At 51.3% G+C, this 26,502-nt stretch overlaps 1 protein-coding gene across 2 annotated transcripts; it reads right to left on the bottom strand.

The window, feature by feature from the left end:
- Positions 1 to 17,138: 17,138 nt before the first annotated feature.
- EVX1 (even-skipped homeobox 1) lies at positions 17,139 to 20,654 on the bottom strand. 2 transcript variants are annotated; one of them, XM_056118575.1, is made up of 3 exons: positions 19,900 to 20,654; positions 18,189 to 18,436; positions 17,139 to 17,728 (listed from the first exon to the last, which is right to left on the bottom strand). In XM_056118575.1, exons 1-3 carry the CDS (start codon positions 20,324 to 20,326, stop codon positions 17,189 to 17,191), a joined length of 1,215 nt encoding a protein of 404 aa, XP_055974550.1. In that variant the 5' UTR covers positions 20,327 to 20,654; the 3' UTR covers positions 17,139 to 17,188. The 2 variants fall into 2 exon arrangements, with proteins under 2 accessions (XP_055974550.1, XP_055974552.1); XM_056118577.1 differs by having other exon boundaries at positions 19,955 to 20,083.
- Positions 20,655 to 26,502: the final 5,848 nt, after the last annotated feature.

The following is a 26,502-nucleotide window of genomic DNA, read 5'->3' as shown; positions in this document are numbered from 1 at the left end:
TCTCTCACTTCTCTCTCTCTCTCTCACACACACACACACTCAAAAACAAAAAATAAAGTGGGGGCTGAGGGGTGCTGGAGAGATTGTTCAGTGAGTAGGTACTTGCTTTGCATGCAGCTGATCTGGGATCACCTTATAGTCCCCCAAACCCACCAGGAGCAATCCCTAAGCTCAAAGGAGTAAGCCCTGAGCACAACTGGGTGTGACCCAAAAACCTCTACCATCTACCATCTACTTGAAGTCCTCTGTCTGATTCGCCCATAAAGAGGTCTGAGACAGTAGGGCATCTTGTCCAAAATAATGCCTTGAAGGGGTTGCAGAGAAGAACGATTTTTTACCTCCGCCATAAGAGATTTAACAAAGAAATTCTAAGATGGGATGGAATAAAAAAAGAAGTAAAGACTTAGGTAGAAGAGGGCAATCAATTTAGAAGTGACTAAATATTTATGGAGTATTATATTAGAAATAACTATACATGGAGTTAAGGACATATTGAGGGCACAAAGGTTAAGGCACTTGCCTTGAATGTGGCTGTGGCTGCAACAGTGGTTCAAATCCCAGCACTGCATATGGTCCCCTGAACACTGCCAGGAGTGATCTTCAGCACAGACTAAGAGTAAGCCTGGGCACAGCCAGATGTGTGTGCCCCCTCAAAAAATTGCATATTAAGGATTTATCTGCTTCAATGATGCTGTGTCTCTAAGTAAAGCATCACAACTCTGCCTGGCAGGACATAGCATCTCCTCTACATCCAAAGAGAATCACTGAAACAGGTTAAGTAAAACGCTGCTGATTAAAATAACCAAAAGCAGGGCTGGAGCGATATTATAGAGAGAGGGCACTTGCCTAGCAGTTGACTGGGGTTTGATTCTCACTAAACCATATAGTCCCCTGAGCCTTGCTAAGAGAAATTCCTGGGTATAGAGCCAGCAGTGCTCCCTGAGCACTGCCAGATATGGCCCCAAACTGAAAAAAATAAAAATTTTTTTTTATTTCAAAAATAAAAAAAGGTCCAGAGACATGGCTCAAAGAGAGCACATGTTTTTCAGGGCCCCAGGATGCTGGGTTCAGCACCAGCACCTCATGGTCCCTGGAGTGCTATTTGTAGCACCCAGGGCACCAAAACCAGACTCATCCCTGAGCAATGCCATGGTCACACAATGAAATATCATTCTACCTTTAAAATAAAAGGAAATTCTGACATGTTCGAACATGTATGAACCTGGAGGAAATGTGCTGCAAGACAGAAACCAGTTACAAAAAAAACAAATACTATCTGATTCCAAGCATGTGAGAAATGTAGCACAGTCAAAAATCAAGAAAGCACTGTAGAATGGAGGTCACCTATGACTGCAGGCAGACGAAAGAACTGCTCCATGGATCAAAGAGTCCGTCCCACAAGATAGTGGTATTTTATTTATTTTTTTTTAGTAGGAGTATTGCTATTTATTCAGCCACTGATTAGCTGATTGAATTGGGGATGAACTCCACCTTACTTTTTTTTTCATTTTTTATAATTTTATTTATTGAATCACTGTGAGAGCAGTTACAGAGCTTTCTGGTTTAAGTCTTGGTCATACAATGAAACACCCATACCTTCACCAGTGCCCATTCTCCACCCCAAAAAATCCCAGTATACCCCCATCCCACACCCTCCTCCTACCTGTGGGGCAGATGATTTCCACATTACTCTCTCTCTCTCTACTTTGACTACATTCAATATTTTGACACCAGACCCACCATTATTATTTGGTATTTTACCCCAACACTCAGATATACTGAAAAGGCAATGGTAGACAACCTGTTTTCTATTGCTGGTTATGAATAACATATGATGTTGCGTGGCTGCAGTAGAGGCCGCACAATTTTGAAATTCCAAAATTTTAACTATTAAATCTGGAGGGATTTCTGCCAAAATCTCCTGGGTTCCGAGATTTGTTCCTGAGTCTCTTGAATCATGGCCATTAAGCAGCTTGATCAGGAGCCAGAAAGGCCATTCGTGGGCGGCGACTTGGGGTCTCCTTGGGACGGGGAGGAAAGGGCTGGCTCCACCCCCATCCTGTGAGGTCCCACATGTCTCGTCACTGAGGGCCCAAACCTAACTGTCCAGTGGCCTCTGGCAAATGGTAGCCACCGAGCTGTCTAGGGGGAGCAGGCGGAGGCATAGGACCCTTTCCCCCCTGGGGTGGCCCAGCAACAGTAACCTACTGTGCAGTCCAGACACATTTCTGCCAAAAGCGGCTGGGTTTCAAGATTTGTTTCCGAGACTCTGGGATCATGGCCATTAAGCAGCTTGATCAGGAGCCAGAGAGGCTGTTCATGGGCGACGACTCGGGGTCTTGTTGGGACAGGGAGGAAAGGGCCGGCTCCACCCCCATCCCATAAGGCCCCGCATGTTTTTCACTGCAGGCCCAAACCTGACTGTCCAGTGGCCTCTGGAGGATGGTGCCACCAGGCCTCCAGGGGGAACAGGCCAAGGCATGAAACCTATTCCCACCTGGGATGGCCCAGTGCCTGTAACCTACTGCAGGGACTGGCCGCATTTCTGCCAAAAGCCGCTGGGTTCCACAATTTGTTTCTGAGTCTCTGGGATCATGGCCATTAAACGGCTTGTTCAGGAGCCAGAGAGGCCATTCGTTGGCGGTGACTTGGGGTCTCGGGGTGGGAGGGAAAGGAGATTGACTCCACACCCATCCCGTGAGTCCCTGCACGTCTTGTCACTGCAGGCCTAAACCTGACTGTCCAATGGCCTCTGGCGGATGGCGGTCACTGAGCCGCCAAGGGGGAGTAGGCAGAGGGACAGCATCCTTCCCCCCGGGGTGGCCTGGCGGACAGTAACCTACTGCACGGTCCGAACGCATTTCTGCCAAAAGCTGCTGGGTTTCAAGATTTGTTTCTGAGTCTCTGGGATCATGGCTATTAAGCAACTTGATCAGGAGCCAGAGAACCTGTTCCTTCGTGGGTGGCGACTCAGGGTCTCATTGGGACAGGGAGGAAAGGGCCGGCTCCACCCCCATCTCGTGAGGTCCCACATGTCTCATCACTGTGGGCCCAAGCCTGACTGTTAGGTGGCCTCTGGAGGATGGCAGCCACCGGACCGCCAGGGGGAGCAGGCCAAGGCACAAAACCTATTCCCACCTGGGGTGGCCCAGTGCCTGTAACCTTCTGCAGGGACTGGACGCATTTCTGCCAAGAACCATTGGGTCTTGAGATTTGTTTCTGAGTCTCCGGGGTCTTGGGCGCCAAGCAGTTCGATCAGGAACTAGAGAGGCCATGCCTCCAATTATATAGCTGAGCCAGAAGTGGTTTGTGGGTGTGTCTCCCACATACCTAACTTTTGGCTATTTACTTTCTTGGTAAACTTTGCCCCAAATTTTTGGGGTCTGGCCAAAGGCACAGCAGCAATTTTGGGGTATCTGGAAGTCTGAAGGCGCCATCAGGCTGCTGATGCACTCACCTCACAGGTACAGATTGACTTGCTGGAGGCACCATACCTCCAACAGAGGTAATTTAGAGATGTTACACAGCACAAGGATATAGTGAGCTACTAGGCTGGATATTTTAAAATGATTAAGAGGAAATCAAAAAGATTGTACAGTGGTACAAAAGGGCATTTGCCTTACACATGTCTGACACTAGCTTGATCCCTGGCATCCTGTATGATCAGGAGTAATTCCTGAATAGACCCAAGAGTAACCCTTGAGCACTGCTGGGTATGGCCAAAAAACAAAACCTAAACAAGTGGGACCAGAGCAATAATACACCAAAAAGGGTGCCTGTGTTGCATTCAGCCAACCAGGGTTCAATCTCCGGCATCCCATATAGTCCCCTGAGCACCACCAGGAGTGATTTCTGAGTGCAGAGTCAGAAGAAATCCTTGAGCATTGCCAGTGCCAATTGTGATCAGGAAAAAAAAAAAGCTAAAAAAGAATAAAAGGCTAAATTTCATATTTTTAGCCACAATTGAAGTTTGTATTTATTTTGACTTTGCGTTCACACTCAGCTGTGCTCAGGGATCACCCCGTGGCAGAGCTTGGTAGACCATATCTAGAGCTGAAATTAAAACCAGGTCGGCCTTATGCAAGGCAAGCATTTTAATCCCTGTACTGTCTCTCCAGTACTTAAGTAAAAAATTGAACAAACCTAGGCTCCATTCTTGATCTTGGTAAGAACATTTAAGGGCTAGTCTGGGACTCTGCATCTTTCAAAGTTCTCCACATGGTTTTCCAAGCATATTCAAATTTGAGATGCCCTGCACGAGAGCATAACTCCAGGTATTCTGCATATTGCTAAATTCTTCATCAACTCTGCCCTCTCACGCAGCCTTCCCCACATGGAGAAGGGCAGGTGGGAATTCCCTATATCATGATGCACACAGTTATTTAACTAATTTCAAAGAAAATTGCTTCCTTGAATTATAAATGGAAAATGCACTCACTTCAGGCCTCACCAGACCAATTACTCAAAAACCTAAAGGAGCTGATAACTCACCTGGTAAGTTTTCTATAAAGATGAAGACAGTGGGCCGGAAAGATAGTATAGTAGGTAAGCTGCTTGCTTTGCACATAACCAACCATGGCTTGATCCCTGGCACTGCTTATGGTCCCTTGAACACTGCCAAGAAGTGAACCTTCAGCATAGATACAAAAGTAAAATCTTAACACTGTCCTTGGGGCCCAAAAAAAAAAACAAGGAAAAGGAGCTGAAACAACACTACAATGCATAGTGCACTTGCCTTGCAAGTGGTGGACCCGGATTCAATCTCTAGCATATCATATGGTCCCCTGAGCCCACCAAGAGTGATCCCTAAGCACAGAAGTAAGTCCTGAGTACCACTGAGCATAGCCCAAAAAGAAAAACAAAATTTAGACAGAGATGTGAGACCAAAATTATTTTTTGTTCAGGGGACGACTGTACCAAGAATCAAACCCAGGGTCTCATATGTATAAGGCATGTTTCCTACCACTAAGTCACAGTCCTAGCTCTCCCAAACTTAATATAGTTTGTTTTGTTTGTTTGTTTGTTTGTTTGTTTTAGAGCCATATCCAGGGATGCTCAGAGCTTACTCCTGATTCCGTGTTCAGAGATCACTACTGGCAGTGCTTGGGGGACCATAGGTGGTACCAGGGATTGAAGTCAGGTTTGCTGCATGCAAAGCAAGTACCTAATCCGTTGTGCTACCTCTGTGGTCCCAAGAGTCTCTTTCTAAGCCAGAACTTGCTTTGGGACAGAGTCGGGAACAGAACCAGATTGGAATTATTCTCAATGGCTCAATTGTCCAACTTTACTCTCCAAAAATTATCTCAGAGCCTTGAGGAAAAGGAAGAGAGGAAAGCCTCTTCTGCCCAGAAAAGGGTCCTACTCTGACTTTTTATGAAATTTTTTCACCCAAGAACTCAGCCTGGGGCTGGAGAGATAGTACTAGCAAGGAAGGTGCTTGTCTTGCAGGAAGCCCACCCAAGTGTCTGCCTTGCTGGAAGCTAACCCAGGTCCCTGTCCAGAGTGATCTCTGAGCACAGAGCTGCAAGACCTGAGCACGGAGGATGTGGCCCAAATGCCAACACCAAAACAACAAAAAACACTCATCCTGCAGAACCAAGCAGGGCTCCTAAAGTCTTTGTGCCAGGCACTTTGCCCCACATCTTGATATTTTCCTCCAAAAGGATTTTAAACTTATTTAGTGATACAATCTGGAGTTCTCACTCCAGGTAGATTTTAGCTATAGGCCTCCAGGGAAGATTAGCCCTGCTGATGTAGTCTGCACTTCAAAGCGTCTCTTACCTTATCTTAGATACTGGAATCCTTAGAAGGAAGTGTGTTACTAATTACTCAGTCTTGGGGGAGGGCAGGAAACTGGTCTCTCTGCTATCAGTTTTACATTCCTTAATACTGAGTAAGGTAGGTATTCTCACTCCAAAGACCCTGGACTTAGAGGGTTAATTTTCACACACAGCTAATAAGTGGTCAAAGGGTTTTGAATGCAGACCTTGCTGGTTTCAAAGCCCAAACCTTTTCCATGACACAAGGTTGCCTCTTTTATTACTATGTGAACAACTCAGCAGTTATGGATCTGGATCTACCTCAGTTTGAGCTGTTTTAGTTTACTGCTCTCCTCTCCCAGATGAAGAGTTTGAAGTATTCTCTGAAGCAATAGCAAAATCCAGTGCTTTGAATTCCACACAATTTCCAGTGAATAACGATCACTATTCCTATAATGGTGTGCTGTTTAAATGGAATCTGAAAGTCATAGAGGTTGATGATTGTTGATTTGATGGAATTCCTTAAAGGAACAGAAGGAGAATAAGGCACACAGAGAAGGATCATGAATACTGCTTGGCCTGAGTCTCAGACATCCAAAGCTGTGTTTCCTATATGTCTTAGATCAAAGTGTTTGTGTAAGAAAGGACTTCCAACATTATAGCAAAAATCATTAGCAAAGTATAATTCAAAATACACAATTCCTTTTAATAAAGCTTTTTCAATGCCCCTACACGTAAAATTAAGTCAACTGTATCAATCTTTCATGTGTAAAAACTCCTTGAAATAGGGGCCGGAGCAATAGTACAGCAGGTAGGGTGCCTGCCTTGCATCTGGCCAACTCAAATTTAATCCCCAGTATCCCATAAAGATTCCCTGAGTCCCTCCCAAGAGTGATTCCTGACCACAGAGTGGAGTAAACCCTGAGCATCACTGGGTGTGGCCCCAAAAATAAACAAACAAAAAAGTCATTAAAATAAAGTTCTATTTTAAGACTTAACTCTTAGAAACTTAATACTTTTACATGAAATTTTATTGGTTTTTTTGTGGGTTTGAGGGTTGTTTTGTTTGGGGGGATTGGGTTTGTTTTTTGTTTGGTTGGGGTTTTTTTTGGTTTTGTTTTTAGGCCATACCCGGCAATGTTCAGGGGCTACTCCTGTCTCTGAACTTAGGAATTATCTTAGCAGTGCTATGGGATACCAGGAATAGAACCTGGATAAGCCATGTGCCAAGGCAAATACCCTATGCACTGTACTACTGTACTATTGCTCTGACCCTATATAAAATTTTAATTTGGACCACTTTCAGCTTCTAAAATCACACATATTCTGAGATAAGCCAGAAGCCGACTAAAGTTCAATTTTCTGCCTTGCACAAAATTAATGTATACACTATATACTGCACCAACTATCTGAAAAATCAAAATTCGAAAATCAGTTGCCCTAAGCCCATTTACTCATTACTGTCTCTGTACCTTCACTGTATATATTTTGTGAGTCAAGGTGATAGGAAAAGAGACATGGCCTAAAGAATGGGATTAAGGCAGAGCAGCAGCAGCAGCAGCAGGCCAAAATGAGGCTATTTCACATACCCTTCTCCAAATAACGCACTGTTTTGTCCTGAAATTGGAATAATTGACTCTAAAGGAAGATAGGAAAGAGGCACAGGACTTGTTCTAAATTTCAGATAACAGACAATAATCCCAGCAACTTCCTTTAACCAAATATTACCCAACAACAAAGCATTTAGATTACTTGGGCACAATATCTAAAACTTACATTATTTTTAAAAAGCTAACCTAACGTTTTTTGTTTTCTTTTTTTTTGGGGGGGGAGGGGTTGGGACCACAGCTGGTAATTTTCAGGGCTTACTCCTGTTCTGCATTCAGAATCACACCTAGAGGGATCAGGGGACTGTATGGATAACTAGGAATTAAACCCAGGCTGGCATCTTGTAAGACAAGTGCCCTACCTGCTGTACTAGCTCTCCAGACCCTAAACTAACTTCTTATATCACTGGGATTCAGCCTCACAAATAAGAAAAATTAATGAGTTCACACTTGATCATGGAAGGAAGGAAGGAAGGAAGGAAGGAAGGAAGGAAGGAAGGAAGGAAGGAAGGAAGGCAGGCAGGCAGGCAGGCAGGCAGGCGGGAGGCAGGGAGGGAAGGAAGGAAGGAAAAATCTGACACAGGTCTTCTCACAAATAATATACATACACATACCACATACCAGCACATAACCACAAGTTTCAGGTCTTCTCTCTGGTGCCCCTCGGAGCCTCACTCCATGCTAGCAAGCCCAACAAAACAATTTTGTCCAAGACAAACAGAATTAGAACTTAGTCCTATACAAAGTTCCTCCCCACACAGGGAGTTTCTTTTCCTTTCTCTTCTACTTTTCAATAAACTTTTATATTTTAAAAACAAAGACAAACAAAATTATTCCTGAAATGTGCTTGATTATTGCTCCAACACAACAATTCCAATTTATTGAGAATAAAGATTTAGAGTAAGTTCTGAACACTGCCAGGGGTGTCCCAAAAAACAACAAAAAGAAATAGATAGATAGATAGATAGATAGATAGATAGATAGATAGATAGATTTAGGGACTGGAGTTATGGTACAACAGGTAGGGCACTTACCTTGCTCATAGCCAACCTAGGTTTGATCCCCAGCATCCCATATGGTCCCCCAAGCACCACCAGGAGTGATTCCTAAATTCAGAGCCAGGAGTAAACCCTGAGCATCACAATGTGCCCCATCCCTACCCACCCCGCCCTTAAAAAAAGATTGAGTGCATGTTTTGCATGTGGGATGCCTGAGTTCAATCCCCAATACTTTATGGTCCCCTGAGCACTAGTACAGGATACCACCATCTGTTATCCCAAAATAGGATGCTTAGAAAGCACAGAACTTGAATGGCATGTGCCAAGTGCTCAATAAATGCTATCTAAATCGAGTGGAGGCCGGAAGTAGCAAGGTGGGTACACTGTCTGTGTTAAGGAATGGTAGAGCTAAATATTCAGACCACAGAGTCAACAATACTAAAATCATGAGAACCAGATTTTAACAACCAAACTTTAAAAGGTGCCTGTCAAAAGGGAAGGGGAGGGGTAGGAGAGTAGGGGAGAAAACCTGGAATACTGGTGGAGGGAAATGGATACTGGTGGTGGGATTGAGTGCTGGCACACTGTGTGCCTAAAACCAACTATGAATAACTTCATAAATCACAGACCTTTAACAAAAATTAAATTAAAACTAAAAATTTTAACTAACCTTACTGCCGAGTACCACAAATTTGGTTTCTGAACTTTACACATTAAAAGCAACGAAATGCAAGAACCACAGCTACTGTCTCTGCCTTTCTCGAGGCCAGATGCCCAGCAGCGAGCAGCTTGAAGAACCCAAGGTGATAGATGGATTAATTCCCTCTTTGGTGGATTCAGAAAGTGATGCATTTGGAGAAACAATTAAAAGGGAAAACACCAGCCACTGAAGCAACATATAAGGAGAAAATTGGCATAATTGAGGCACATTTCAGGGGGCTTCCAGTCAAATTCTGACATCTTTCACCTTTTGTTCAGAGTCAAGTTACCAGAGTCTCTTCTCCCTGCTCCAGTAAATGAATGAATCCTCCATCCACATCCAGGAGCTGTTTCTGCAGGGCATATGCTCAGTCACCACAACAAGCTTCCTTGACACTTATACTTTTTTGTGTGTGATTTTTGATTTGGGTTGGGGGGGGCGGTCACATCCAACAGTACCGAGGGCTGGCTCTGCTCAGGGATCACATCTGGTGGTGCTTAGGAGACCATATGCCACGCCAAGGATGAAACTGGGGTTAAGTTCATGCAAGGCAAGTATTTTATCCCCTGTACTATCTTTCCAGAGTTTCTGATTCTTTCCTGATTTTTTTTTCCTTTAGAGTTTCTCCACCCTCCATATCTGCACAAATTTTTTCATCTCTTCTCTCTCTCTCTCTCTCTCTCTCTCTCTCTCTCTCTCTCTCTCTCTCTCCACATTGAAACTCTGCTCTTTCTGGGGGCCTGAGCAGTAGTACAATGGGTAGGGTGCTTGCCTTGCACACAGCGAACCCAGGTTCAATCCCTGGTACCCCATAATTCTGCTCTCTATATTAGAGTTTGCATTCAAATACACACACACAGAGAGAGAGAGAGAGAGAGAGAGAGAGAGAGAGAGAGAGAGAGAGAGAGCTCACTGCAGCTCCTCAGATACTGACTAAATAAAACTTTCCTTGACTGTCTCCTCCCCCAAGGCTGAATGGGGACAAAGTATGGCTGCAAAGTTAGGGGAAAGAAGAGAAACAGACATCATCTGTGTGGAGGTCCATTCTTCTCTCACCACAGTAAGGAAATGAGGTGAAAAGACAAGTGTAATACATACTACCCAGCCATTCAAGACAGACACTAAAAGCCTCATTCTGTCTTGCCACCCATGGCTGTCACCTGTGGGTACAAATACTCCCCCCTACCTGAAGGTATGACTCTGGAAGTCCCAGAAGGCATCAGGTAGCCAGCCCTCCTCAAAGGGCCTCCCCCCTGACTTCAGATCCAGGTGTCCACCTCTGATGCCTGGCAGACTAGTGGAAGATTGACAGCCACACTGCTTTGGGGCTGGCTCCTCTCTGGATTTCACTCCTCAAGGGTTCAGCCTGTGCTGACTGAATGGGGGAGCACCCAGGAACGGGGCCAGAACCACCCCTCCTCCACCACCCCAAAGCTCCTCGGGTGGCTTATTCCCACCTCCCACGGTGCTCTCTCGAGTTTAGGTCTCCATGTGACTCCAGCTTCCGGCGCCTTGATGAGGCGTGTTTAATCTTCCACCCGGATTATTTAACCTCCGCATCCTTGTTAACAAACAGCCATTATTAACGAGCAGAGAGACCACATGCGGTGGGCTTCTACTGACATTGTGCGCTCCCTTGGCCTTCCTGCGAGCAAATTCATAATCTCAGCGACTTCGCTGCCCCAGGCCTCCTGCCAGGCCCAAGAGGGAGTCCGGAAACTGAGTTGGATCCGGGGTGGTCTAGGCCCTTAACCACGTCCCCCGCGGAGGGAGTGTCCAAGCTCGGAGCAGCAGCTCTTGGCTCCTGGCTGGCTCTCCCGAGGGATGGCTACTGTGCGTTATAAATTTTACCTTTCCAGTGTGCAGGAGAGGCGAGAGGAGGCTGTGTCCCGGCTCCGGGCGGGCCGTCCCCGAGGACACCAATTAAAGGCACTAATTGGACAGCAATGCATCAAAGTCGCTCCCCGGAGTGGGTCCTCCGAGCGCCGGGAATCCATTAGTTGGGCTTTTGTTTCAAAACACAGAAATACAGAGAAAGAAAGGGGAGGAGGCTGAAGAACGAACGAACGAATGAACACACACACACACACACACACACACACACACACACACACACACACAAACTCCAAGTGCCGCCCCCTGCGCGCACTGGGCTCCGCATTCTCCGGAACACACCGCGCGGACTGGGCTCTACTCCTGCTCCAGACTCCGCGCATCCAACGCTCGTTCCCCCAGTCCCTGGTTCTCTGCTCTGTTCCGAGCCCACCTCCCGGAGTTCCCCCCCCCACTCCCCCCCTCCCCAACAAAAAGCGCCCCCTAGAAACGTTCTTTCGCCCCCTGGAGACGCGCCCGCCCAGAGCCGGTGTAGACGCGGGCCGCGGGGACTGTGGGGAGATGCTCCCGCGCTCCTCGGGCAGCGCGGGTCTGGGGCTCGGCCCCAAGCGGCGGTGGGAGAGAAGCGACAGACAACTGAGGGAGGGACACATGTCTCCTGGAAGTCAAGAGGCAGCCGCGTCTCCGCGGCCAGAAGGGGATGACGAAGGGGAACGGGCCTCCAGGAGTGGGGTTATTTAGGGGACACGGAGGGACAATTCGTGGAGGGAGGAAAGACCCGCGTGCAGTACCCAGGCCTGAGCAAGGTCCCCAGAGGATGGGTGGGGTAAGGGCCAGGCTGAGCACAACCCGGGGAAACCCCAGGCACTCCGGGAATGCCAGGGGTGGAGGTCTTGGAGTCACGGACCCTTGCCAGCCAAGGATGGAGGAGGCCACGTTTGAAGGCGCACGGAGCCCCAATAGTCCAGTGTCCACCAGCCACGCCGGTGGCGGGACCGCCCGATCTCTACGTAGACCAGGACCCGAGGGCGCCGGAGCCGGGACGGATCCTCGGAGCAGAGAGGCCCGGGCGGCATCGCGGCTCCTCGGGAGCTGGGTCGGGGCCACACCCGCGGCCGCCGCAGCCCCGCAGGAAGGGAGCTCGCGCCTCGCCCGAGGAGGCCGCCCCGCGCGCCGAGGGTCCTGCTGGCCGGGGCGGGTCACCGAGGGCTGTCGGGGAGTTGGAGGGGCCTCTCCAAAGCCGAGGCCCTGGTGCCCCCAGTCTTGGGGGGCCAACGCCCACGCCCTTCCCTCGAACCAGATTGCTATGGCCGCTTTTGATCCCATTTGTTACGAAGGGCGGCATTTGTTTTCCATTTTATAAACGCTTCCCTTTAAGTAATCGTCCCTGTTAACAGCGTATACCTTTCAGCAGCCCTCACTGCGCTATAAATAATCTCGATGAAGATGCAAGGATATGACTTTCACAAGATTGGACAATTGATTCAATCTGTGACCCGCGATCGCGAATAATATTGGAAGGCTATTTAAACAGATGAAGGCCTAAATTGTCTTGCTTGTATCTGAATTAATTTCTCATTCATCATCATTATGAAGTGATTGGTCTATTCAAGCTCTTCAGCCTGCTGGAACGGAGCGGGATTTAAATGAGATTGTAACACAATTTAAATGCTTGCCGACTTTAACGAGGCCAATTGAGCAGCTGCAATAAATACAAATATTTTTTTAAACAGTCTTGTTTTAAATAATTGCTTAATGCTTTCATGTTATTTTTAAGTGGCAATCTTTCTCTCCTGCTCAGAATATCACATACTTATTTGCTGAGAAGGCTATTTTGGAAATGACTTTGTTTTTCTGTTTGCTTTGTAGTTGGTAGCATGTGCTTTGAGGCTCACTTTCTCTTTATAAAATTTCTACCTCAGGGTCAACATCGCTGGGGTCCCACAAGCTGGCACAAGTGGCAACCTGGGTCTTGATTTAGCCCTAGTTCAGTTTTGATATGCCCACCTCAGAGAAGGCAAGCGATGAGTAATAGGAAAATATGTGCTGTTGGAATAATCATTTAATCAAACCTCGGGGTTTAGGTGTATCTTTCAAACGAATCTGTGTCGTTGTTCTTACAAATGACACTCCAAAGAGTGACATAATTTTTTATTTGTCCTTATGCTCACCATCAGTCAACAAATCAGAATGGCAGTGTCTCCCAAAGGTATGTCTTGGGAAGTTCAATCTGCCAAAAATTTGGTTTTTCCCTGAAGTTGACTGGGGTGAGCAGACACTTTCTTTGTTTAGGACCCAGGCCCAGGAAGAGAACTTGGCTGCCAGGAGCAATTGGAGATGGGGATTATTTAGAAGAAATGCCTGGTTTTCACTCTCAACCTCCCCAGCCACCTAACCTGTCTCCTCACTCAGGGTTCTGGCAGCCAGTGGAGTGGATAAGTAGGAGCTTCAAGAATGTGGGTGTCCTGGGCAAATAGTGGAGGGGATACCCAAGCTCTCCTGTGGACATATGGTAGTGGGTGTTTCCTGGCTTGAGGATAATGAAAGCAACCAAGTGGGAAGAAGCCTGGAGGACAAAAGAATCTTTAATTTTCTATAAAGGTCTGGAGTTGGGGATGGGAAGACATCCAAATAAGTCAGTGTGTAGACTGTAAAGGTCTATGGTGATTTTTCCAAGAAAGCCAGGGACAAGAGAGTCACTTCTGCTGTCTGGATTATGGCTGTCCCTGACCAGGATGTAGAGGTTGGGGTGAGTGGTAAAGCATTCCCCGCTGGGAAAGCAGAGCCCAGATAGTCACTCGAGAAATCATTTGTGGGACCTGGAACGTGGAGAGAAGCAATCAAATTGCTGGCCAGGAAAAAAAAGGGGGAGGGGGGACCAGGGTGGAGACACCAAGTGATTTGCTCTGTAACCGGGCAATTTAATGCCAGAGTTAGGAAGCTGCTGGCCAGAATCATTTCGTCTTCTGAGGCTCAGCCCAGCTCATCCTCTTTATCCTGTTGTTTAAAATGAGCATTATCCCAAACATATGCAACGCAATCAGTTTGGTCACACTTACAAGAACACGCTTTAATAAGGCAATCAATCACTCGCTAACAAGCCGGCGACGGCCCGCACTGCGAGCGCGCTAGGGCTGCCGGGCTGAGGGTCTTGCCAGGGCGGGGAGCAGAGCGAGGCTCCACGCTGGACAGCGCTCCCAGGATCCACCTTTCCCGAGACCGCCTTGGAGGAAGCTTGAGAAAACGAGTCGGGAACCGGTGTCAAATTCGAGAGGAGTGACCGTGAACTCTTGAGATACCAAAAGGTGCAGGGCCCCCGGAAGTGGGAGGCGGAGCTTAGAGCTCATACCTGCGTCCTCCACTCCCCGCCACGAGACTTGGAGTCTCCGTTTTCCCACCAGCAAATTGGGACCAAGATGAGGGCAAGGCTAAGCAGAAAAAGAGAAAGTTTGGGGTGGGGAAGAGAAAAGCAATGATAGCACACCAACCCTGCCACTTGGTCTAGCCTATTCGTTTTACAGACAAAGAGACTGAGACTGTGGGGGTGGTGTGTTTTCTTTCTAGTCATTCCTCCTCTCTTTACTCCTTCCCCACCCACCCAAATGGAGGTATGGGGCCCAGGAGGCAAAGCCTGGTTTTTAGTGGGGGGAGGGGATGGGCGAGGGCGGGTGAGAGGTGGTTCTTAGCACCAAACCGCAAACCTTGGCAAAAGGGAAATTTCATTATGAAGTAATGAGTAATTCCTCCTGGCAAGATGTATTGTTATATCTTCTACTTCAATTTGGAGGAAGAGAGGTTCAATTACCCAGAAAATACAGTCAATTAAAGGCTGCTGATTGGACACGAGGCCGGATCATCGATCTTGTACTTTCCAATATCGCTGCAGACACCTCATTTTCCCTCCCTATTAACTGAAAATACGCCTGGCATTACGGCAAACCGCAGCCCATTTACCTGTCGCAAGCAATCTGGGCCTGTCTGGGAGGAATGGTGAGATTTGCCTGGGTTTGGTATCGGAAGCATCCTGGCTACAAGAGAGAGGTAGCTGCAAAGGGCTGGGGGCCTAAGGAATGGCAGGGAGGATTCTGGAAACCTCTACCTAAGGTTTGCTTTGCTCAGGCCACTCAGGTCAGTGGCTGCCCTATTGCCAGGGCTAGCCCTGGAACCTTAGGAAAGATGGAGACTGAGAGAGGGGTATCCTCACCCCTCCACAGAGGACTCTTGGGGGTCCATGCCATCTGAGCTTAAGTCATCTGAGGACACTCATCTCTCTCCCTCTGCTCTGCTGAAACCAGACTTCAGAAACAGTTCGATGCTCTCCGTAGGGCAGGGATGAGGTGGGTGGGCACTGCCTGATTCCATCCCTCTCCTGCACAGAATTTCACCCTGGAGATGACTTCAGGCTTGCAGTTAGTTGCTTGCTGTAGACCCACCCATCCCAAATAGATGATCTTTCCTGCTTATCCTCCACCCCCAAATGCTGACCTCAGTTGAGAACAAACTCAGCTTCTTGCCACACTCAAGCTCCATTCACAAGGTCCTATTTATTTACCTCTGCCTTGGGATGATTTGAAGGTGGGATTGATGGAACCCTTTACAAAGGGTTTCTTGAGGAGGAACCAGTCGAGGGGTGAATCCCAGCCCAGCAATCACTCTGCTGGGTCAGTTTAGCCATGACACTCCAACCTGTGCATAATGTAGGAAAGCTGGATGCCTAGCTTCTCCCGGTCTCTATCATTGTCCCTTTGGAGCCTGCCAGTGACCAGCAGGTGATTGGGAGACTCTGAGAACACCATTCCTTCCTTACCCGAACCCATGGTGAAGAGCAAGTCACTCCAAAAGAGACCATGTACAGCCTGCTGCCAAAAAAAGTAAAATGCTAAAATGAGAATCATGTTCAGCTTTTATTGCAATATGGTTAACAAACTGTAACAGCAAATTCTTTGGGCTTCCAAGGAAAACCAAACCATAATTTATTCCCTATAGGAAGAATGATTCCCTCCTATTAGGATGGATCTTGCACTGGGAGAACAGGAGTGGTACCGTTATCTTCTCCCTCAAAATCTGGTCGCAAGATTGGGTGTGGAAATGGGTATTTGGGAATGGATTCCAGACAGCTGGCACACCCTGGTGAAGGGGAAGGAGGGGTCCCCAAGAGAGAGGACAGAAAGCTCCCACTAGGAACTGAATGTATGCCATCTCCACCTCTCCCCTACTTTGGGAGGAAAGAGGAAAGAGAGGAAGAAGATGTGAAAGAGTAATGCAGAGACAAGGGCCAGATAGCTCTTGGTGAAGTGGAAATGAACAAACAGGCAATGGCTGGAAATGGCCTCTAATTTGCTGCCAGATACTGAGGGAGGGAGATGAGGTTCCTGCTCTTCCCTGGGCGCCTTGTTAGCAGCTCAGCTCTGGCCTCACAGCCAGCCACGCGGTGATGATCATTATTATACATTCAACATTCAAAATCCCTCCTCCTGCACATCATTTGCTAATCAGGGTAAGTGTCTGGCCCAGGGAGGAGAGTCTGAGGAGAAGTTGGCCCAGGGGGCCAAGGGCATCTGCAGCCTGCCCAATAATGCCAAACAAAAAGTCCCGCTGGGGGCTGCAAGTTGACAGGTACTGGGAAGCTAGGAAGAGAGAGAACTCCAGGCTAGTGGGTACCAGAACCAGGAGCTGTTGTTTAAGAGGAGATTCAGCAAGACCAGAGTTCCACGGAAGGGCTGGGATTCTCAGTGCTAGTAAATCCTCTCTCTGTCTCTTTGCCCTGCACAGCCATCCCCAAGCCTCTTGCCATGGCTCGGGGAAACCTAGCAGATTCCTCCCTACCTGCTCTGCCTACATTCCAAGAGACACCCTGCTGTTTTGCTTGGCTGAGTTTGAGGCTGGCCTTGGCAGAGGGGATGGGGAAGGTGAGGACCTCCTCTGTGAGGAAGGGGTGTTGGGAGGAAGCTGAGGGGTGGATATTGGTGACTGTTGCTGAGAAGTTGTTCATCGCTCTGGTGCCACTGCCTCAACTGCGTCAGGGGCAGCGGGTCCGGTAAGGAAAAAAGGAGGCGCCCCGAGGAAGTTCTAAGCCTGGGGGTGCCCCCATCCCACCCCGCCTCCTGCTCCCCAAATGCACCCGCCCAGGCCGCCTCCCCAAAGTCCCTTGATCCTCGAAGCCAAGTCCCGCAGGTCCTTGTCTGGCCCCTCTGCTTCCCCCCACCACCGTTGGGGTCCTGGCTGGCTGCGTGTCCCGGGAAGGGGGCCCCCCACGGGCGTCCTGGAGCCGGTGGCCCGCGGGGCGGCGCCTTATCTGTTGAGCGGCACCTCCTCCCTCTGGTCCAGCGCGACCGAGGCAGCCTTGCTGAGCACCGACGGCGCGAAGGTGAGGAAGGAGTCCGAGCGGGACGTGGAGGCACAGGTGAAGTCCGAGGCGGCGGCGCGGGGCGCCAGCCCGTTGGCCGGGCCGCTGTGGCAGGCGAGGCAGGAGCAGGGTCCGCCGGCCGAGGCGCCCAGTCCGTGCGCGGGGCCGGGGTAGAGCGGCGGGTGGCGGAAGGCGCACAGGAGTTCGGGCCGCGGGTAGGGCTGCGACAGCACCCGGAAGGTGTCGAGTGGCCGCAGCGGACCGCTGAAGGGCGCGGCAGCGGCGGCCGATGCGGCCGACGCGGCGCCCAGGCCCACGGGCGAGTAGTAGGGCAGGGGCAGGTGCGACGGGAACGGGTAGGGCAGGCCGCCCGCGGCCGCCGCGTGGCTCATCATGTACGTGTAGAAGGCGGGGTCGGCTGGGTGCGGCCACGTCATGGCCAGGCGCTGCCGCTTGTCCTTCATGCGCCGGTTCTGGAACCACACCTGGGGGGTTGGAAGGGTGGGGAAGACGAGCTGGTGGGGGAGCGCGCACCCGCACTGCAGGGGGCGGGACCTACGGGGGGGGGGGGGGGGCAGGGGACCCACTCCTGATATGGGTATCTGGAGAGTGCAAATGTCACTAAGTTCTCCCAAGGCTGAGATGACAGGCAAATGGGGTGCCCCCCCCCCACACACACACACACAAAACCTTGTCACCTCAGTCATTCCCCAGCCTTTTGGCCAGAAAGGGGACAGTCAGTCATCTGTATGGCAGCCAAGCTTGGTACTGTTAAGAAGATTCAGTAGCACCTACCACACTCTATCCCCCAGCCTGGACATCACACACACACACACACACACACACACACGCACACACAGAGGAGTGTGGTAGGGTCTCTGCTGGCTCTGGCTTCAGGAGCCCTGAGTTGCGCACCTCTCCCCTTCCCATTGGGCATCTGCTTACCTTGATGGTGGTTTCGGGCAGGTTCAGGGCAGCTGCCAGCTCGCACCGCCTGGGCCTGGACACATAGTTCTCCCTGTAGAATTCTTTCTCCAGCCTCGCAATCTGCTCCCGGGTGAAGGCAGTTCGGTACCGCCGCATCTGGTCGCTGGCGCTGCAGGTCAGGGTGCTCTGCGAGCCGCTGCTGCCTTGGCCCTTGGGGGCCTCACTGCCACTGCTGGGGCTGCTGGCCAGCGCCTCAGAGCCAGACCCTGCACCTGGAGTGGAGAGCAGATGACACAGCTGAACATCCCACAACCGGTGGGAACAGATGCCCCAGTGGGAGAGGAGGGGGAGTGGAAAGGAACACCCCCCTAGCCCAGATACAGTCTCTGCAAACACTAGGGACTTCAGAAACCCTAGAAACAAGAAATGGTAAATGAGGGGGCTGCACATAGCATCTCTTAGAGAGGCCCGACCTGCCAGACTCTCTTCTGAGGTGCAGAAGTCTCAGCCACCTGCCTGGGGCCCAAGGGCAATGCCACCCCCTCTAAGCACTCTATTCTGCCCACCACTGGCAGGGATGGGCCAAGGATGGGCATGTGTGACAGGCAAGGAAGTTGAACTGAACCCTTCCACCTCTGGGTCAGCTTGGTAGACTGCTGGGGCCCGGCTTTTGTACACCAGGCCCAGGCAGGTAGAAAGGTGCATTGGGGGGCTGCAGGTAGAGCAGAAGAGTGGGTGGTGGATGCAGAGGTTCTTCTGAAAGCAGAGTACCCCAAAGAGTGGAGTGGGTGGAGTGGACAAGATGGCAAAGGGTACTCAGGTGGGTACTCAGCAACCAGGTACTGACCCCCAGGACTGGCAAAGGGGGGGGGTTCTTCCGTGGGGCTCTTGCCGCCCTCCCCCATGGCTTTGTGGAGGGGGCTCCAGGCAGAACAGCTTTCCTCACCACTCCCCTTCAACTCCCCCACCCCATCCCCAGTCAAGGAGAGGTTGTCTAGTTAAAATCAATGACAACCCCCCCCTTTTTTTAGATCAATTCCGGGAAGAGTCGTGTGTGTCACCCCCACCCCCAGCTTCTTTTCCTTTGGGTGGAGAAGTGGGACTGGGAAGGGGCGGGGGAAGGGGAGGGCCAGAGCTCTGCCTTTTCAAATGCAACCGGAGACCAAAGGCAATTAGATCATTGGGACCATTTCCGACCTGGCGCCACCGAGCCCGGGAAGTGACAAGGTAATTTGGGCCTCTGACCGACGTGCAAACTGGTCAGAGGGCCGGAGTACCCGGCTGCCCCGCCGCAGCGATTTTACGGTCCTTTATGGACTCAGGGCTTCCGCGCCAGGACGCGCCTTACACCCCGCAGCCCGCAAACTGCCCCGATCCGCGTTTGATGTCTGGGGAAGATGTGTTCCCCACGCCGTGGAAGCAGTCCCACCAAACACAAGTCGGAAGGTGGGGGATCAGGGTTCACATTGAATCCCCTCAAGTCCAGGGCTCGTCTCCCTCCGGGGGCCCTGTACTCCTTCCAGACATCGCTGTCATCTCAGTATGGAACCAAATGACCGGAGAACCCCCAGTTAGGGAGCAGCTAGCCAGGGAGCGTGGCTCAGGCGGGTGCCCCCAACCCCCCTGCCCTGGGGGAAAGGAGTGTCTACCTCCCCGACAGAGTGGAGGTGGCGGGAGGGCGCGAGGGGACGGCCGGGGGACGGGCAGGCAGGAGGGACGCGGCGGCTACCTTTGCTGTGCTGGTACTCGGCGCTCCCGTTGGCGCAGTCCGGGGTGCAGCTCACCTCGATTTCTTCATAGAAATCCGACTCGGTGTCCGAGCTGCTGGGCTGCCCCTGGCCCGAGAGGCTCTCAGCGCAGGAAGCCGGAGGTCCGGGCCCGAGTACGGTTGCCCCGGCCCCGCGCGCTTCGGCCCCTGGCCCCGCGGCGCTGCCTGCTGGTCCGTCGGCCGCCTCCTCCTCCGGGCCTCCCCCGCCGCGCTCCCGGGTGCCCGCAGCCCCGGCCCGCGGGCTCAGGCAAACCCGGGGCACCATCTTCTCCGGCGGCTCGGCCAGCGGGCTGCCCACGGCGTCCGACAGGTTGGAGACCCTCTTGCCCACCAGAGTGCCAATCTGCCCCCCATCCATAAACATAACCATGTCCTTTCGGCTCTCCATGCCGGGGCTCTCCGGAGGGGGGAGGGGGAAAGCCCCAAGTGAGCTTCGAGGAGGAGCCCCCAGCTCCCGGGGTTCCCCAGCGGCCGGACAGATCGTGGCTGGCGGCGGGGGAGAGCCAGAAAGACTGGGCGGGCTAGGAGCGGTCCGAGCGCGCGGGCGGCGGCGGCGGCGCGGCAGCGGCGGCGGGGAACTGGGGGTCACCTTGTGATGCGCGCGCTCCTCTGCGCCGCACCGCCTCTGGGAGGAAGCCCCATTGCCCTCTTCTTTCTAAGCTGTCATCCTCCTGCTGCAATCGTCATTACAGTACCGCTGGTGACGCCACTCGGCCAGCGCGAGTGGATAAATAGAAACGTCTGCCACCGCGAAGATGAAAGGAGCCCCCGCAGCTAATGGCTCGGCAGTGATGCGCCAGGTGTGGGCCTCGCTCGAATGGGGAGGAGAGTGTGAAAACAGACAGAGACACACACTGAGCGAGGGAGACACCCAGGCGGAGGGGATGCAAATGGAATTCCGCAGAAAGAAAGGCGAGCTTAACGCGCCGGTTCCGCAGGACTGCGGGGCTGGGGGACTGAATCTGCTTTATTTAGTTCTTGTCCTTAAAAAAAAAAAAATCGTTGCTTTGATTTTGATTTTCTTCACTTGGCACCTTGATCGAACAGTAATGCATTTTACAAGTGTGAAGGCCTCGCTTCTCTCATCGCCATTACAAACGCCTGCCCCAGGCCAGCTAACGTCGGCGGGCTCCAGTCTTTTTTTTTTACAAGCCACCAAAGCCAAACCAAAACACCATATTCCCTTCCCCCCAAGTTGTCCGGAGTGTTTGAGTCTGGGGTGTCCTTTGCTCTCTCTTTCTCCTCCCACCTTCTGAATCCCAGCTGTCTCCTTCTTCCCGGGAACAGAACGAAAGAGATTTTGGCTGTTTCTCCTTTCCAAGGGGCAAGAAAATGCTTTTAAAGATTTTGTTTCTCTTTGAAGACCCGCCTGGGTTGTTGTCTCAAGATGTTTGCTGATCTTTTTTTTTTTCCCTCCTTCCCATCTAGGTGGTCTTTGCACAGCACAGCTCGTCCTCCGAGTGGCTATTCCTAGAAGAAATCGCTTGCTCATTCGCTCAGGCCTTGCCTGCTGTCCAGGTACGTGGGTGTGGGAGAGCTATGAGCCATCTTTTTCTCTTTGCTTGCCCATATTTTAAGATATTCGTTCAGAGTCAACGAATCCCCCTACTTAGCTTTTGTTTTCCTTTTTCAAAGAAAGATGCTGATAAATGAGATATCCGCAGTGGCCACCCAGATGCTGCTCGCCAAGGGCACTTATTTCCATGCCAGGATTTGGAGTGGGGGTTTGAGAGTCGCTAAGCTGATGGCTTGGGGTGGGGGACCAATAGCGGTTTGAATCATGGGGTCCTCTCTCAGGCCCTTCTCATGGACTGAGATTCCCTACTCAAAAACTGGTGGTTGAAAAATAAGAAGTCACCACAAAAACACCCTAAAAGAACAGGTGACTGGGGGCTCTGATAAATCTTTGGGGACACAGATCTTCATAACAGATGGGGGTGCACATACGTAGTACTGCCTTAGGGGTAACCCAGGCTCCCACTCAGTTCTTCAGGGGAACATGGAACAGAACCTACCGGAAACTAACCCTTGGCCACTCTGCCCAAGCTGGCAAGGGGGCTAGTGTCTGCCCCTTGGCTGAGGGGGGGAGCTCCTCAAAGGTCCCCGCTGCACAGCAGGGCACTCCTGTGCCCTCTACCCCCTTCTCAGTCTCAGAAGGCAAAGCCCCATTTTCAAGACTCAAGGAAAATCCTTCAATCAACATTTTTTGTTGGTTTTTTTTTTCATTCCTACTTCTCTCTCCTCTTTTTCTTTCTCCATTCTCTCTCCCTTCGTCTCCCCAAAGGAAGGGAGGAGAGAAACCTCCTGGAAAGACAAAAAGTTCCCTCCACACTCCAGCTTCTCACTTACCTGGGGCTCTATTGGATACTCATTAACCTTGCCTGAGGGCTGAATGCCCAGATCTCTGAAAATAATGCCTGCCTAAACACGTCTGCTCTCGGAAACCCCTAAAGCCGTCATCTGCAAAGCACTGCTGGCCTCGTAGCTTCGGAACTGGAGTGGCGGGATTAGAAGGTGAAAAGAGCCAGCAGGAGTAGAAGGGACCAGAGGGAAGAGGCAGAAAGATCTTAGAACGGATTCTTAGAAGTGTGCACCCTGCCCTTCCTTGGCCACCACCTAAAACCACACAAGAGCTTGGTTTGCTTGCCCCAGGCGGCTGAAGTGGAGCCCCACAATCCACTAGAACTGCCAAGGTTCGCCCATCTTTGGTAGGGCCCCTTCAGTGCCGGGCCTGCAGCACCCCCCTCCACCCCCACCCGAGAACCCTCAGCCTTCCGCGACCCCCTGCTGCTTTCGCCTCCCAGGGGCCCTCAGAAGTGAGTACTCTGGGGTCCCTGCCCCGCCTCCGTTTTGCATTCAATGGGAGTTCTCTGCCGTTTGATCCTCTTCCTCGGGTCTTCCCCGAGATGAAAGCAGGAGAGGATTGAGATCAAGAAGTGCCACTTGCAGCAGCTTTCTGGGTAGGGCCGGACCCAGGGGAGCTGGCTGGCACCCTGAGGAGAAGGGCTGATCCTGGGCTCCTGCTCTGCCCCGAGGGCACTGCCACAAGCGGCGTCCAGGTTAACTTCAGGGGTGCCTTCCTCCCACCTAGACCCCCGTGCCCCCTTCCCACTCCTGCTTCTGCCTTTTCAAAACAGCCTCAGTTTCCCCATCTTTAGGGGTCTACTGCACCCAGGGGTTGGGGGAGGGGGATTTTTAAACAAATGCTACTTCTTTTAAAAAGCGTCTTTTCTGTTAACTTGGATGTTGAAAAGTGGTGTGTGTGTGTGTGTCTGTCTGTCTGTGTCTCTGTGTGTGTGTGTGTGTGTGTGTGTGTGTGTGTGTTTGGGGGTGGTAATTTAATTGTGACATCCAGGGGAAGGTTCTTCTCACAACCTCTGAAAAGAGGATAATTTGCAGACAGAAGCTCGGGGTCTGCAGGGGCCTGGGTACCCTCATAAAAGCTGAGTGGAGGGAAGGCGATAGGAGGCTTGCCTAGTGGGGTCCGGTTGCTTCCCGGGGACCCCTAAGCCCCGCGCCTTCCCTGTGGCCCGGCCGTCCCCTCCCCCTCTGAGGCGGCTGACTAGGGTCCTGTGGTCTCCTCTCCCATTGAAATGCTCAGAACTTCAAAAGCTCGCGTCTCCGCTTCCGGCGAGCCAGGCTGGGTTGGTTAGGGGGCGGGGGTGGGGTGGGGGAACCCTGGGGAGACGTCGCGGAGATAAGATGCGCGGGGTCGTGTTAAATGGAATCGGAAGCCAGGCCGGGCGCACCAGACGCGCACAGATCCGCCCGGGGCCACCTTGCGGCCCCCAGTCACCCCGGTTCGGTGGGGTGGGGAGTGGGCGTGCCCCCTTGGCCTGCGGTCCCTGGTCCCCTGCGATCGACGATCGTCTGCGGTCCTTCGGTACCCTCCGCAGCCGAATGCGGGGGCATCGGGCTGGAGACTCTCATGCCGCATTAAGGAAGGCGCGAGGAGACCCAGCTCCCGGGCAGCGGGTACGGGGGCACGGTTTGGCGTCTTCGGCGTCAGCAAAATTTTGATTAGGACCAAAAAATGGTTTTAAGTCTTACTGGAGTAAAATGTGAGAACAAAGGGGAATTCCTTTAAAATAATAAAATGTGGTCCGACTCCTGTGGATATTGATCTTGGGCCCTTGGTCTGTCACCCTCCAAACCCTCCGAGGGCTACGGTCTCGGTGGGAGACTTCCCTGGGGTTGGGGAATCCTGGATTATCCGTGGCTATCTCCCAACAGCTCCCCATACCCAGAAGGGCCCAGAGGCAGAGTTTAGCCCGTAGGGAATGAGATCCCGTGGAAGAACAGCTTCTGGGTATTTTCACTGGTTGGTGAGTCTGAGGGTGGTGGCTGGTTGTTTTAAGCATCCCAGAACATTTTTTTTCCTTCCAGCGGGCAGAACCTGCACCTTCTGGAACTCTCCTTGGAATAACAACTTCTCTCTGTGCATCTTGTGGAGCTAAAGGACAGAAGCTGATAAATTCCAGACCCCCAAACCCCCTCTTCCCCAGGGGGTTGCCCAGCTGCCCCCCACCCCCTCCAGAGCTTTGGACAACCGTCTGCCTATCCTGGGGTGGGTCTGGAATGGGAGTGAGGGGTATGCGCCATGTACTGGGCAAGGAGCAATTTTCCAGCAGCACTCAGGCACCCCAAGACCCAGAATCCCTCTCCCCAATACTAACCTAACCAGCTGTGGGTTTTCTCTTCACCACAGTTGTTCTAAAATGCTTTTCCTGACAAAGTACAGCGATGCCCATCCCTCGTTTAATTGACACAACATTCCTTTAAAATGCAATAGCACAGCGGGTAGGGCGTTTGCCTTGCACACGGCCACCCAGGTTCGATTCTCAGCATCCCATATGGTCCCTGAGCACTGCTAGGAGTAATTCCGAGTGCATGAGCCAGGAGTAACCCCTGTGCATTGCCGGTTGTGACCCCTCCCCCAAAAAAAAGCAAAAAAAAAAAGTCTCATCTCCCACAGTGAGAGGGTGGATGAAGCCTTTTTTCAAAAGCCTTTTTATCAAGGCTTTGTGAAACTTTTACAAGTTCATTCTTGAATGATTTGGGGGCATACCATGTCATACCATGTTCCAACACCAAGCCCTTCAGCAGTGCCCACTTACCCTCCACCAGTATGGCAGACAACAAAATCTTGACTCAAATGGCGAGCATGGCTGAGGGTCCATCCTTCCTTTCACTGTGCTGCCCCTCACTGAACTGCAAAGATGCCTCAACACCAGGAGCACTTTTTTTTCTTTTTGGGTCACACTCAGCGATGCACAGGGGTTACTCCTGGCTCTGCACTTAGGAATTACTCCTGGCAGTGCTCAGGGGACCATATGGGATGCTGGGAATCTAACAGAATCTGCTGTGTGCAAGGCAAACACCCTACCTTCTGTGCTATTGCTCCAGCCCCCATCAGGAGCACTTAAATCCCTTCCCCAAGGCGACACCCCAGAGGATCCCCTGTTCTCTGTAGGATATAAGTGGTTTTCTGGTCGGTTAGAGCCCATGTCTGTGTAAAGCAGAAAGGTCATCAGCCTCACTGTCCCTGCTTTGCCCGGAAGGGCAGAGATAACCCATATGGAAAGTCTGGGAGCTACAAAGATGCAGTCACAGTTTGTTTGCCTCTATTGCCTCTTTTTTCTCTTCTCAACAAGCCTGAGGAAAATATTACAAAGCCACCTCTATTTTGCATCTGAAAAATCTGCAACCACAAACACAAACACAAACCTTGCAACTTAGCCTTTGGAAGGAAAGCTTTCCTTTCCTTCCCAAAACAACTGTGCCTTTCCTTCCTTTTGCTCCCAGAAGAGTTGGGGGTGAGGGGCAGAGGCAGTGGGGGTGAAGCACAACTAAAGTTTACTTTGTGGATAAGGAGAATAAAGAGGGAGGAAAGGGGGCCCAAACCATCAAAGGCCTCCTAGCCTTGCCCTCTTTTTAGGATTAGAGGCCAGTTGTGTAAGGGTCTGCACACCTGAGGGGACCAAGGTAGTAAAGACAAACTGCACATGAGAAGATGGGAAGAATCTTTGAGTCTGAGTCCCAATAACGTCAGAACTGGAGCCGCTGACTCTGGACAGACTGAGGTAAATCCATCCTTCTTTGAGCATCGCCATCAAAAGTGACCTTCCCAGGGGGCTGGAGAGATAGCACAGCGGGTAGAGCGTTTGCCTTGCACACAGTCGACCCAGGTTTGATTCCCAGCATCCCATATGGTCCCCTGAGCACCGCTAGGAGTGATTCCTGAGTGCAGAGCCAGGAGTAACCCCTGTGTATCACCGGGTGTGATCCAGAAAGCAAAAAAAAAAAAAAGTGCCCTTCCCTCAGGTCCTGAGCACCACTGTTTACCCAGCCTAAAACTCTGGGGAACCTTGGCCCCATCACATAGCTGATAGCCCCCAGACTGCACATAAGTCTGTATTGGTCCGTCAGTTTCTGTGATTCCCTTACTCCTACTCATCTCTCTTTCCCTCCATCCCTTTTGGTTTTCAAACGACACCAGACTGTGCTGGGGCTGATTCCTGACTCTGCTCAGGGATCTCTTCTGGTAGTATTGGGGGGGGGGGG

The sequence above is a fragment of the Sorex fumeus genome, unplaced genomic scaffold, assembly GCF_029834395.1.
Source record: "Sorex fumeus unplaced genomic scaffold, SorFum_2.1 ptg000037l, whole genome shotgun sequence".
Classification (NCBI taxonomy): Eukaryota; Metazoa; Chordata; class Mammalia; order Eulipotyphla; family Soricidae; genus Sorex; species Sorex fumeus.
The sequence above is the reverse complement of the archived record's forward strand: the minus strand, read 5'-3'. Positions and strand labels throughout refer to the sequence as shown.